Source organism: Ochotona princeps, chromosome 19, assembly GCF_030435755.1.
Source record: "Ochotona princeps isolate mOchPri1 chromosome 19, mOchPri1.hap1, whole genome shotgun sequence".
In the NCBI taxonomy this organism is placed as follows: Eukaryota; Metazoa; Chordata; class Mammalia; order Lagomorpha; family Ochotonidae; genus Ochotona; species Ochotona princeps.
In genome coordinates, this window is record NC_080850.1 from 40173845 (window position 1) to 40186924 (window position 13080).

General features: G+C 40.4%; 1 protein-coding gene across 2 annotated transcripts in view; it reads right to left on the reverse strand.

Annotated features, from left to right (window-relative positions):
- Positions 1-13080, reverse strand: part of MEGF10 (multiple EGF like domains 10) — a 204900-nt gene that overhangs the window by 64205 nt on the left and 127615 nt on the right. For both annotated transcript variants that reach the window (XM_058677551.1, XM_058677552.1), the window contains exon 5: positions 11418-11510. In XM_058677551.1, coding sequence (XP_058533534.1) covers positions 11418-11510 — 93 coding nt within the window. The remainder of the gene's footprint in view (positions 1-11417; positions 11511-13080) is intronic.

The following is a 13080-nucleotide window of genomic DNA, read 5'->3' on the forward strand; positions in this document are numbered from 1 at the left end:
AACAGAATATTGAATATTTCAAATCCAAGCTGTCATGTTGAAAGAGATGTTAGCTTGTAACACACACTCATCCCAACATGCCTCTGAACTACCTAAGACTCTAAGTGCCCTTAATACATAAATGTTAAGTAGCAATTAGGATTAGTGACTTGAAAATACAGTTTTACATGATGTTTGGCTGTGATGATCTCGTGTGACTTTTTAACAAACCAACGGCCAAACCCATGTCTAGCAGGGAAATCAATAGGGAAGCAGGTTCCACCCTGCATGTTTTAGGGTACAGAAGAGGTTCAAACACATACCTGAAAGAAAATGCAGGACATTTTTCAAAAGAGACCAAATAATTTCCTGCTTTCTCAAAGGCAAGAAACACAGGATTCTTCCTGAAATGCACACCCTATCCTAAACTGGATGCCTCGGGGTCTTTTATCTCCCTATGATCTTATTCCTTGTATTTGCAGCTAAAAAGGCGTTTGGTATGTCACTCCCTTTGTTAATGCAGAAGAAAAACTCATTCAAGACATCAAGCACTTTAAAAATAAAACCACTTTGTAAAGCTTCTCCATCCATGAAGAAGAACAATAAGCGTGTATTTTCCAGCTCCCCTGAAAGCACAAAAAATCCCATGTCCTTCACATGTCAGCAAACCACCGGGGAGCCGACAGAGGGCCAACGATCAGCACAGACAACCCCCCGGGCTGCTCCAGTAACTCAGGGCCTGAGACAGAACCTTTCTTTTCCTTTCATAATGTTTGTTAAGTAATTTTTCAAAGTATAAACTGTCATTTCATAGCTTCCATGGAGGCTTATCTTTTCATCAAAGAATTGGTTACACATCTTCTATTTTTACTAAGTTGTATTTGTTCTACATGCTCATCTTTGTTCTAAGCCTCATTCTAGCAGGACTTCATTGGAAGCTAACAACACTGCTGCTTCCTAGCGCCTGCATTAGGAAGAGGCAGGAGACAGAAGTGAGTATCAAACTCTGGCACTTGGGATATGGGCATCTTTACCGCTGTGCTAATAGATACACTTGCTAGTCTATTTATACATGTGTGGTCAATAATAATATTGAATTGCTTTACATGTTTATATCATTAAAATGTATCTAACTGCATTTATCTTGCATTTTTAAACCTTTTATGATATTGAGATCTAATACTGATATATCTGCTAATATATATAATAACAGAGCAGTTTATAGTAATATTTAAGCTTAGTACTATTAACTTCTCTACAGCACTCCCCTGTATTAACAGTTTCTGGTAAATTTAGCTGTTCCTACACACATCACTATTTTCAACTTCCAAATTTTCTTTGTTCTAAAGATGAAAAGAACACCTTTTTAAACCCGGTAATATTTATTTTCTCACTTTATCTTTAAAATTTTTGTTTTATTTTTAATAATTCTTTTATCTATATAAAGGGAATGAATTGCATATATTTCAGCTATAAAAGTTTTAACAGCAAAAAGATACTTCCCACCTTACCATCTCTCTCACCTATCCTTTCTACTTCATCCTTGAAAGAACACTTCTTTAACCCCAGAATGTGTATACGAGTGTTTCTCCAAATACTGTAAATGAATTGTACAGAAGTTGAAATAAAATTTCTGGATCATATCATCCACATGCATTAAAATTTTACCATAAAGAGAGTCAAACTGATGTCTAAAGCTACTATGTAATTTAACCTCATTGGAAGGGTAAACAGAAACCTTCTGTCATAACTTCAGCAGTATTAGATAATGTCACCCTTGACCTTTGCCAGTTTGTTGAGGACAAATGACATCTTGTTCTTTCCTATTCTTTTCTCATATTACTACACAGCCAAGCACATCCCCACATTTTTATTGGTCAATGTTTTCTTTACTCTAAATCATCTGATTGTATTCTTAGTCTGCTGCAAAGTTCAAGGTTTTTTTTTTAACTGATTTCTGGGTGTTCTTTACATACTCTACATACTAATTACTTGTCTGTTTTATATGTTGCAAAAATCTATTCCCAATCTCCTTTTTCTCATATCTTGATTTACTGTATTCCCATCTTACAGAAGTTTAAATTTCAATATGATCTAAATCATCTAATAACTAATTTACAACATAGACAAATCTGGTTCCTAACACAAATTTCCTCTTTCTTTAAATGGTTGCTTTTCATTGATACATGAACAGAATTCCATTAACATACAACAGTCATTCAAATCAAATCTACTAGAATTTAAGTGTTCTTTGAAAGTTATCTGTACTAGAGTTATGCCATGGTACTGAGTGATAAAATCACTTGGTTCTTATACAATTTTAAGATAATTTCATTCCTCAACTATTAATCCTACAGGAATAGCATTTATAACTAGGATGAAGATCATCCTTTCTTTATTTTCTGCCCTTTAGTATTTTCATATACCTCAAGTGGGATTAATTCACTCCACGCATAATGCTTGGACTCTTAAAATCAGCTAGGTGGTCTATGAGTGAAACATACTTCGATCAAAGAAGGTAGCACAACTATTATCTTTGTAAAGAATTAAAAAATTTTTTTCAAAGATTTATTTTATTTATTTGAATGGCAGAGTTAAAGAGAAAGAGAAACACAGAAACAAAAAATCTTCCACCTGTTAATTAATTCTCCTAAATGACTACAACATTCAGGGCTGGGCCAGACTAATGCCAGGAGCCAGGATTCACTCAGGTTTTCCACTTGCCTGCAGGGACTTAAGCACTTGGGCCATTTTCGGCTGCTTTTCCAGTCATGTTGGCAGAGAACTGGATGGGAAATAGAGCAGGTGGAACTCAAACTGGCACCCATATAGAATGCTGGTATCACAGGTAGTGACTTTACCCACAATGATAGTGCCAAGTTTTTTTTTGCCTTAAAAAGTTTTTATGGGCCCGGCGGCGTGGCCTAGCGGCTAAAGTCCTCACCTTGAAAGCCCCGGGATCCCATATGGGTGCTGGTTCTAATCCTGGCAGCCCCACTTCCCATCCAGCTCCCTGCTTGTGGCCTGGGAAAGCAGTCGAGGACGGCCCAATGCATTGGGACACTGCACCCGCGTGGGAGACCCGGAAGAGGTTCCAGGTTCCCGGCTTCGGATCGGCGTGCACCGGCCATTGCGGCTCACTTGGGGAGTGAATCATCAGACGAAAGATCTTCCTGTCTCTCCTCCTCTCTGTATATCTGACTTTGCAATAAAATAAATAAATCTTAAAAAAAGAAAAAGTTTTTATGTAGTTTTAAAAATTCTTTCACATAATCACAAACAACCAGATACCAGATAAGGTCACGGAAAGGCAATGGATTACAAAATACAGTGGCACACTTAATTTCAGTCAACTGATGGTATAATCCCCCTGTAACAACTTAAAAGGATACTTCAAAAGGAAAAGAGATGAAAAGATGTTATTATTGATGTAAAATAAATTTTTTATCCATATAGACAGGGACTCTTCAAGAAATTCATGAAAAAATGTACACTGTGAAAAGACTATGTATAAGATTACAAATTATTTGCACCAAAATAAACTTCTTTTCCATGAACCATCTGTAGAAATCCCACATATGATCCTCTAGGGAAATTGAATAGCTTGGGTAATGAGGATAAGTTGGTGACTCCAGAGGAGCATCCAATATGTATACCACTATTTCACTCTAAGCAAAGCAACCGGGAAACACATTACTACTGTGAGAAAACGGTTCTTATATGTTTATATGAAAAGTTATGAAGATTTATGAGCTAATATGTCCATTCCCAGTATGAACATTTTTAAAAAACTCAACTACGTTATTCCTTGCTATTTATTTGATAAAAGAGGAGACTAAAAAGGTTAATGAAATTCTCCTCACTGCTATGTGACTTGAAATAATTTGTAGTCTGAATTTCTTTGCTTAATTTAATCTTGTACATACTCCATTTGGGTACAAATTAAGAGCTAGCTTCTTCATTGTCATGTGATATCTTCACCTTGAGAAGTAAGATAGGGAAGTTTAGACTGCAAGATTGTTATACATTCTCCATGCAAATAAAGGATGACTTTCCTAACTATATTCTTAGGCGTAAAGCACCAAGCCATAGCTATCATCATTAATAGCCTTGTTATTGATGCTATCATCTTCTTTCTTTTTAAAAAAGATTTATTTTTTTTATTGGAAAGTTGAATTTACAGAGAGAAGGAGAGAGAGAGAGATTTTCTGTCCGCTGGTTCACCCCCTAAGTGGCCATAATGGCCAGAGCTGAGCCAAAGTGAAGCCAGGAGCTTCTTTCATGTCTCCCATGTGGGTGCAAGTACCTAGGGCTTTGGGCCATTCTCTACTGCTTTCCTAGGCCACAGGCAGGGAGTTGGATGGGAAGTGGAGCAGTTCTGGGCCCACCATCTTCTCTCTGAAGAGGGAAGAGCTCAAGGGCCTATATCTTCCTCAAAGTCATGAAACCATACCCTCTATATTTTTCTTGCAGTTTCCACCTTAAGAACAAGAAGTCTCCTGCTAAGTCACTGGGGACAAATGTGTCTGCATTGCACATGGTCAAAGTGAATCCCAAAGCCACAGGGACTTGGCTCCCTAAAGGAGTTGACTGGAGGACTTCAAACCATGTCTTTCTGTTAAGTGCTCCATTCACTTCTTCCTTGAGTTCTTCAGTTCTCTATATCTTTACTGTTCAGCCGTCTCTTGAAATTGAAAGTGTCTTGAAAGGAGAGGCTGGGCCCAGCGCAATGGCCTAGCAGCTAAAGTCCTTGCCTTGAATGTCCCGGGATCCCATATGGCCGCTGGTTCTAATCCCGGCAGCTCCACTTTCCATCCAGCTCCCTGCTTGTGGCCTGGGAAAGCAGGAGAGGATGGCCCAAAGATTTGGGACCCTACACCCGTGTGGGAGACCTGGAAGAGGTTCCTGTTTCCCGGCTTCTGATCGGCACACACTGGCCGTTGCGGTCACTTGGGGAGTGAATCATCAGACGGAAGATCTTCCTCTCTGTCTCTCCTCTCTGTATATCTGACTTTGTAATAAAAATAAGTAAATCTTTAAAAAAAAAGAAAGAAAGAAAGGAGAGGCAGTGTTTCAATCAGTCTTTTTTTTTTTTCTCCCATTACTGCTCCTGGTATATCCACATCTTTGTTATGTACTGGGCACTATTGCATGCCCAGGCCTGAGTACCAGTGGATAATCAGGTAGCAGTGAATAGAACAGACAAATCAATGGCTTTGTTGGGCTAGGATCCTAGAGGGAAAGACACCAAAAACCTCAACAAACCAAGTAAACATATCAAATATTGTCATGGAGTACCCTCAAAGCTAAGAAGGAATGTGACAGAGACCACTGGGTTAACTTTCTGTGTGGAGGTCAGGGCACGTAGACTGAGATGTAATTGATCCAGTGAAGTCTCCCACAGTGGCATCCTGGGAGAAGAGCACTCCAGATGGAGGAAACATTAAGTGCCAGTGTGTCCAGAACAGGCAAGTAGACATTGAGTGGTGTGATACGAGGAGAGCTCAAGGAACAAAACCATTAAACCATGCACAAGTGGTAGGTCATGTGCAGAGTTTTTCAGTTTCTCCTAACTACAGTGTGACATTCTGGGGACTTTTGAGGAGAGGAGCATCATGCCTTGTAGCTGAATTTATGAGATGGCTCTGATCTCAATAAAGAGAGGTAACACAAGAGGGATCAAGAGGAAGTGGGGAGACAAGCAGAGTCTAGTGCAGTAACAAGCAGTGAGAGGATGGTGGTTTGGGTCGGGTGGCAGCAGAGGCAACCAAAGGGAGAGGTTAGATTAGTTTATAACTTGACATTGAATAAGATTTTCTGCTACATAGATATCACACACACATATATAGTGCACACATATACATAGATACTGCATATATATATATATATATATACACGCCACTAGTAGAGGTCAATAGCATAACAGTCCAACCTTATCTTTTTGACTACATAGATCAGTTTGGTATGAAATATCCAAAGTATCCCCACTTAGGCCAGAAGCAGTGTAAGGTTATCTATGATTGGTGGTATGAAATAATACAAACAATAAACCAGCTTCACTGAGGTGAATCTCTTAGCAAGCAAGTATGGAGAGAGAGCTGAGGCAGAAGTGTGAGGACCATAGGATAAGAGCTGCCCATCACTGCCCTGCCCAATGTCTGCACTGTCTATGAACAAGTATTGGGTAGCCACATTTCTCATATAAGGAACTACTAGTACCACGCACTTCAATCACTATTGTGCAGTGATTGGGCCATTTGATGCTCTCAGGCAATGAAGTGAGACATTTTAAGCAGGCGCTTGTTTTAAGTGGGGGGCAAGGGAGATACAGAAGCATCTTCCAAAGGAGAGCAGCTAGCAAGCTTGCTCCAGGATAGGACTGGAGGGGCAGTGATATGATTTCTCTGCCCCTCCAGAAAGTAGCTCCAAGAAGATTATAGATTTCAGACTATTCTAAAAGGGCAAAATTAGCAGGTTCCAAGATTTTTATCAAACATTTTGAACAGTCCATCAGTGAATCTACCTTCAGGCAGTTCAGATGAGTTCTGCAGAACTCAATCCTTGCCACCCACCACCACTAAAGCAAATGGTCTAGTCCTACTTGTGCTGCTCTGTCAAGCTGATTTGGGGTTGACTCTGACATTGGCCTGGCAGGTTAATGACTTGCTGGGCTCTGGGGACCTTCTCTCTTCAGACTCCATCGATCTCTCTATTGTGTCACATCAATAGATCCTGATGGCAAACCTTGCTGGCAACAATGTCAGCTTCGTGTGCCTTGGCAATTTCTGTCCTGTAATATCTTCCAAATGGGTTCACCCATTCAAGTATCCTGCAGGCAAAGTCTTATTACTCACTGCACACTACACAGCATGCCTGGTAACACAAAAGGGTCATCAGTGTTCCTTACAATGAACCTCAGAATGTGCAAGCTAGTCTTGCCCTCCAAGGCATATTTTCACTATTTCTCAGTACACTTACCCAGAAATGCTACCATTGACTACACAAACTCCAATGTGGGTTTGCTGAATCAAAATTCATTTTCCTTTTTGCTCCCTCTTTCATACTAACGTTCAAGCAGAAAGCCTGCGGGACAAGAATTTGAAAATCATTTGCTGGCCACAGCCTGACTGAGGGTGCTTCATCTGTGCCTTGCAGCCATAAGAGAAGTGGAAAATCATAAGCAGGCTCCCAAAGTTTTTGAAAACAAATGTACTACTACTACTATTTATGCAACAGGTATAAAGAACTTGCAACTCCAAAATCTCAGGCACTGCACACAGAAATTCATTCGAGGAAATCACTTGCAGGATTTCAGATCTGAAAAAGATCAGAAATACGACCTGGCTAACCTGCATGTGACAATGCGCGAGATGATGCCGTTATACATTCATCATCTCTAATGTGTATGTGTCCTCTACCTCTCTGACGGGAGTTGTCTAACATATGTCTGGAGTTGTTCGTCCTGGCCTTCTGCCCTTTTCCACTCACCACTGCTGACTCTGGCTGCTTTCGCTAAACCCTTCCCATTTGAGAACGCATCAGAATATGATGATTCAAGTCACTGGTTCTTGGGCACAGCGCAGTGGCTCAGTAGCTAAATCCTCACCTTACCAGTGCCAAGATCTCATGTAAGTGCTGGTTCATGTCCCTGTTGCTCCATTTCCCATCCAGCTCCCTGTTGGTGGCCTGGGGAAGCAGTAGAGGATGGCCCAAAGCCTTGGGTACCTGCACCTGCATGGGAGACCCAGAAGAAGCTCCTGGCTTTAGATTTTCTCAGCTCTGGCCATTGTAGCCACTGGGTGAGTGAACCAGTGGATGGAAGATCTTTCTCTCTGTCTCCCCTTCCCTCTGTAAATCTGCTTTTCCAATGAAAATAAAATCTTTTTTTAAAAAAAAGTCACTAACTCTGAATGGGACATAAGTCTGGCTTCCCCATTTGTAAGACACAGAAAGCCAGGCAAGTCACCTGGCTTTTCTATGCCTCCATTTTCTTATCTGTAAGCCAGGGTCAATAAGAGTGGCCATCTCATCATGTGCTGTGAGTCTCACAGGAGCTCATTCTTGGAAAAGTCCTTCTTCTGAGACCAGCCCCCTATCCTCAACTCTTCTCTTATTCCCTGTATGTGACACAGTGCCTTGCACTGATGGCAGTCACTCCAGGGACACTTGCAATATGAACACAAACATGACCTGCTCAGAATCAAAGCTGATTCAATCCATTAAATGGCACAAACATTGACCATGCTCTAATCATATGCCAGGCACAAAGGGGCTCCAAGATGAACCACAAATAGCCCTTGCCCTCCAATAGTTGGCGATTACCCAGGGATGGGGAAAGAGGAATTGGGGCACGTAAGGGTGCCAGGCATAGTAAAATATGTGTTTGCTTTCAAGAAATAATTTTAATCACTTTTTAAAAGCATGTCTGAGTGTAGTGGAATAAATAATTTCATTCCATGAGAACAAAGCATGCATAGCTCTTTGACACACCTGGACTTCGTGCAAGGAATATACTAAGAGCAAGGAACATGGGCCAGGGATCTAATCTCAACAAGAATTTTTTGGAAAACTGTGTAGTTGAAAGTGTTTGTCAGTCCCTAAATCTACCATATATTTTTTAGCAGGGAAACAAAACAGACAGTAGTGTGTAATAGTGATCAATTGCCAACTGGTCATTGTAAGTGCTAATGTCAAGGAAGAGGGTACTTAATTTCTGTGGCTGGAGTGATCATGATTACCAAGGTCAGACTGGGTTCCTGCTACACAAGAGTGATTAGAGACCCTCGTCTGGAAGCCAGAGATGCTGTTGGGCACTCACAACTACTACATATTGAAGGTCAATGGCAGCAACGATCAGAGAGGGCAAGGCAAGCAGACTCTCAGACCCTTCCAGAATGAAGGTTTAAGCAACCTCATTAGTGAGAAAACCCCAAAGATCTGGGGTTCAGGCTGAGCACGAAAGAAGTAGGGCATGGGGAGAGGGCTCTGGCAAGCAGTCAGTCTAATTATCAAAGCAATCATGCCATGGACCTCAGTTTCTCATCAAATTCACAAGCAACAATAACTAGACAAAAGGGGAGCTAGACACACAATCCTGAGAAATCAGGCCCTTTTGGACAGCAATAGGGACCCAGTAGGATTAGCTACCACCTGTGATTCTGATTCCAGTCCTGGTTGCCGAACTTTCAAATCTACCAATGTGCCTAGGCAAGCAGTGGCTGACAGTCCAAGTCCTTGGGCTCTGGCCACCCACATGGTAGACCTGGATGGAGTCCAAGGCTCTGTCTTTGGTCTACCCTTGCACATGGCATTGTGACTGTACCAGAATGAACCAACAGATGGAACACTGTGTGTGTGTGTGTTTATAGCTCTGTCTCTCTTTGTAACTCTGAAATTCAGCCTTAAAAATAAATACAAACCAGATATTTAAAAAGAAGAGATACTAGGTCCTCTTAATGTTGGTGTAGTAGGACACTGGAGCAGAGATTTTATTTTTGGACTTATCTGGCCGAGAATAAACAAAATGATACATCTGATATTAGGGTCACTGAAACTGAAAAAAATCCAAGTGGCATTTTCTTACATGGTTAGAAAGGTATCAGAAAATTTTTTCTTGGCCCTTCATTAGGGGCTTAAGATACCTTCTGATGTTTACGTATGTTTTTTGTCCTTTTTAAAGCCAAAATATGGGTGTGAGAAGAATAAAAGTTGGTTAAATATTACCTTCCAGTGTTAAGAGATGCTTTCAGAATTCTCAAGAACTCATTCAAAAGTGTGTTAACTCCAAAATAAAGCAAGGGTTTAGTTTCCAGACAGCCCAAGTCAGCTCATGACAGTGTGAACCCAATGCAGGTTTCTCCCTCCTATACAGGCGCTGATCAGTCTGATCCCTGAGCTCGAGCTAGGCTGTGGACTCAGAAGATAAAGCTTACACAGCCAAACCAGGGCACATCCTTCCTGCTCTGGAATGAGCAACCAGCCTCATTTTTCAAATGAGGAATACACCCACTGTTCTCTTTCCCAACTAGTTTATAATAATGTTATTTTTCTTCCAGACGTCTAGGCACAACTGGGTTTGAAGCTTGAAAGTTCATGAAAGCAACATCGTATTTGAGGTCAGTCGGCCAGAAACATGGAGCTGTGCCAAACCCCACATCCCCAACATTTTGTCTCTATGTCCTGTGAACAAAATGCCTGCTCTCCTCCTTGTCTCCAACAGCAGCAAAACAAAACCCTGCAAGACAGCTATGCCCTGGAACTGACAAGCCTGTAAGGCAGAAACACACACACACATGCACACACTCTCTGCCTGTCTGAGGTACAATAAAGACTCTTTAAGACCAAATGTTCTGTGCGCAGACAGCACAAGGACTTCTATGGAAGTTGTTGCTTTGGAGGCAAGCCAAGACTGACCAGGGCAAAAACAGGTGGTACTAACAAGATAAAGCACTATTGCCCCTAAGTAGAAAGTAACATTTTTTAACATAAGATTACAGAGACAATATGAAATCCTCTTGGACTGGTCTTATAAAACTCTTGGTGGCAGTAAAAATAAACATATGCTGTCATGGGAACCCACTAATTTTTTAAAACTGTGATTTCCTTTTCACAAATGTAGTGTTTCATATATTACAATGTAGTGCCTCTTTAACTCCCTCTCATGGTATTTGAAGCAAAGGAGATGGAGGGATCAGGAAGTGGCCGTAATTATGCATGCAGGGATGAGTTATAACTGTGAAACTCAGCAAAGCAACTGTACTACAGACATTCATCATTTAATCCTCATGATGAGGACTTTAGGGTTTGAAGTACAGTCTGCTCAGAGACTAAAATATCACCATTGTGGAATCATAATTCTAACATAAGGGAGATGAACTATATTCTACATTATGACTTAATTTTACAAGCATCACATTGTCCAAGAATTTATTACAAATATTTCTTCCCCAAATTTTCTGCTCAAATATGCTATCTGTGTTTCTAAGCTCAGATGGAGATGACGCAAATATTCAAAATACTGCTTTTACTTCTGAGTTTAAAACAGGAGGTAATTTTTTTTATCATCAAGAAAGTATGGAAGATAAATCAACAAGTACAAGAAGTTTGAATACAATGGTTATGTTACTGTAACTGCCTTCCTGTTGTAAGGAGACTCAATTCTGGATCCTCGTCTGGAAAAATGCAATCATATTCAACACAATATGGTTACCAGAATACTAAAATTTCCTTTCTTCCAGGAATTCTTTTTTTATACTCAATTAACACCAGTTCTGTATAAAAGACATGCAGAGGTTTAAAAGGAACTCTGTGAACACACTGGACTCGAATCCGCATCATGCTCTGGATGAAGAAGGAAATTGTGGCTCAGGGTAATCTGTAGACAAGTGGGCCCATCAGGCAAAACATCCCTGGACAGACAACAGCAGGTGGAGACTTACCACTGGAGCAGTTGGTGCCACCCCAGCCGGGCTCACACTGACAGGTGTTTGGAGCAATGCAGCGACCATGGACACATTTATCAGCACAGTGAGCTGTCAGAGAGAAAATCAATCAAATAAAGAAAGTTGGCATAACAAAAAAAAAAAGCTAACAACACAGCTGTTGTACATCCCGGTCTCAAGTGTCACTTAAAAACAACATGCATGCCCGATAATTCCCTACAATCCATTCCTCCACCTCTCCCAGCCTCCTGCATAACCAAACAATTCTCCTCATTTTGATATCTCCAAGTAAATTCCTTCATTTCGTCTATTTAATACTAGTTAATTCTACTTCATGCTAAATTAGGAAAGAAGTTTCAAGAATAACTGCCAAATACACATTAAAAAATTATCAATGAGTTCCAAATATATCCTCTTTGTTTAGGGAGGAACATTTGTGGAAAAAATCATACAGTAAGAAACCAGGATTCCAGAGTGAGAAAAGCAATTCCCTTTACTGTAACACATACCCCGGAAACAACACACTTCTTTGTAAAAGTGTGTTTCACAATTATGACACAGCAGAATTATACACACTCTCTCCTAGGGAGAATATATTTTTAAATGTCAGGCCTGGTCTTTGGGGGAATACACAGCCTCAGTTCCCTTACTGTCAGGGCTCTCAGGGTCGACTCAACCCTTGCTGCCAAGGGGACATCTCTACAAACATGAGCGAACACATAGTCTGATGAGTTCCAAAGTCAACATTCAGTTGGCTATGGAAAGGGACATCAAAACCTAGACTCTGCTAAACACCAGCATTTTCTTCCATCTTGGTGCCACATCTGTTGGCTAAATATTCTCTAAGAGACCTGCACATCTGAGAAAGTATGAGGGCACTCTGGAAGAATTTTGGATTCAACTACTTCACAATCTAGGGTATCTTAAGGTCACTTGTGCTTCAGATAAACAGCGTATTAAGTTACGCCTTATTACAAAAGTAACACAGAAGTTTACCATCCAAAACAAATGAAATAACAATGAATAAATTCAGCCTCACTTCCCGTTCCACAAACTAATAACATTTTTATGCATATAGAGCCCTGCAGGATTTTCTCTTATATGTTTTTCTTCTTTAAAAATCCCATAATCATAATTATTTAAAAACTGCTTTTCTACTCCGTAAGAAAAATAGCTCCATGTCATTAAAATATTTTTATACAACATAGCCACCAGTGTATACACAGTGTAGCTGTGTATACAAAGAAATGTTAAGTGTGGTGTATATGAATAACTGGACCAACAATGATGATCACTTCTAAGCTCTCAGTCTTACACATGAAGAGATAGAAGGGAAAGATGCTTTATGTGATAAGAAAGCAACATCAAGCAAGAGGGAAAATGGAAATGTCAAGTTCTATATATGGATATTGTTTGGGGCAACAGGAAAAGTAGAGATCTTGGGACTAAACTAAGGTCATAGGTCTTCATCCTGAGAATTAGTTAGGAATCGCTACATTGAAAAGTATAAATCTGATTTTAAAAAAGAAATATCTGATAGAAGACACCAAGAGAGAATAAAGAGGCCATCCGTTTCAGGAATTACAGGCTTACCTGCTGTCAGCAGAGTAATTTTGTAGAACCCAGGCAATTGGGTGAAGGATGCCAGGCCTGGTTAACT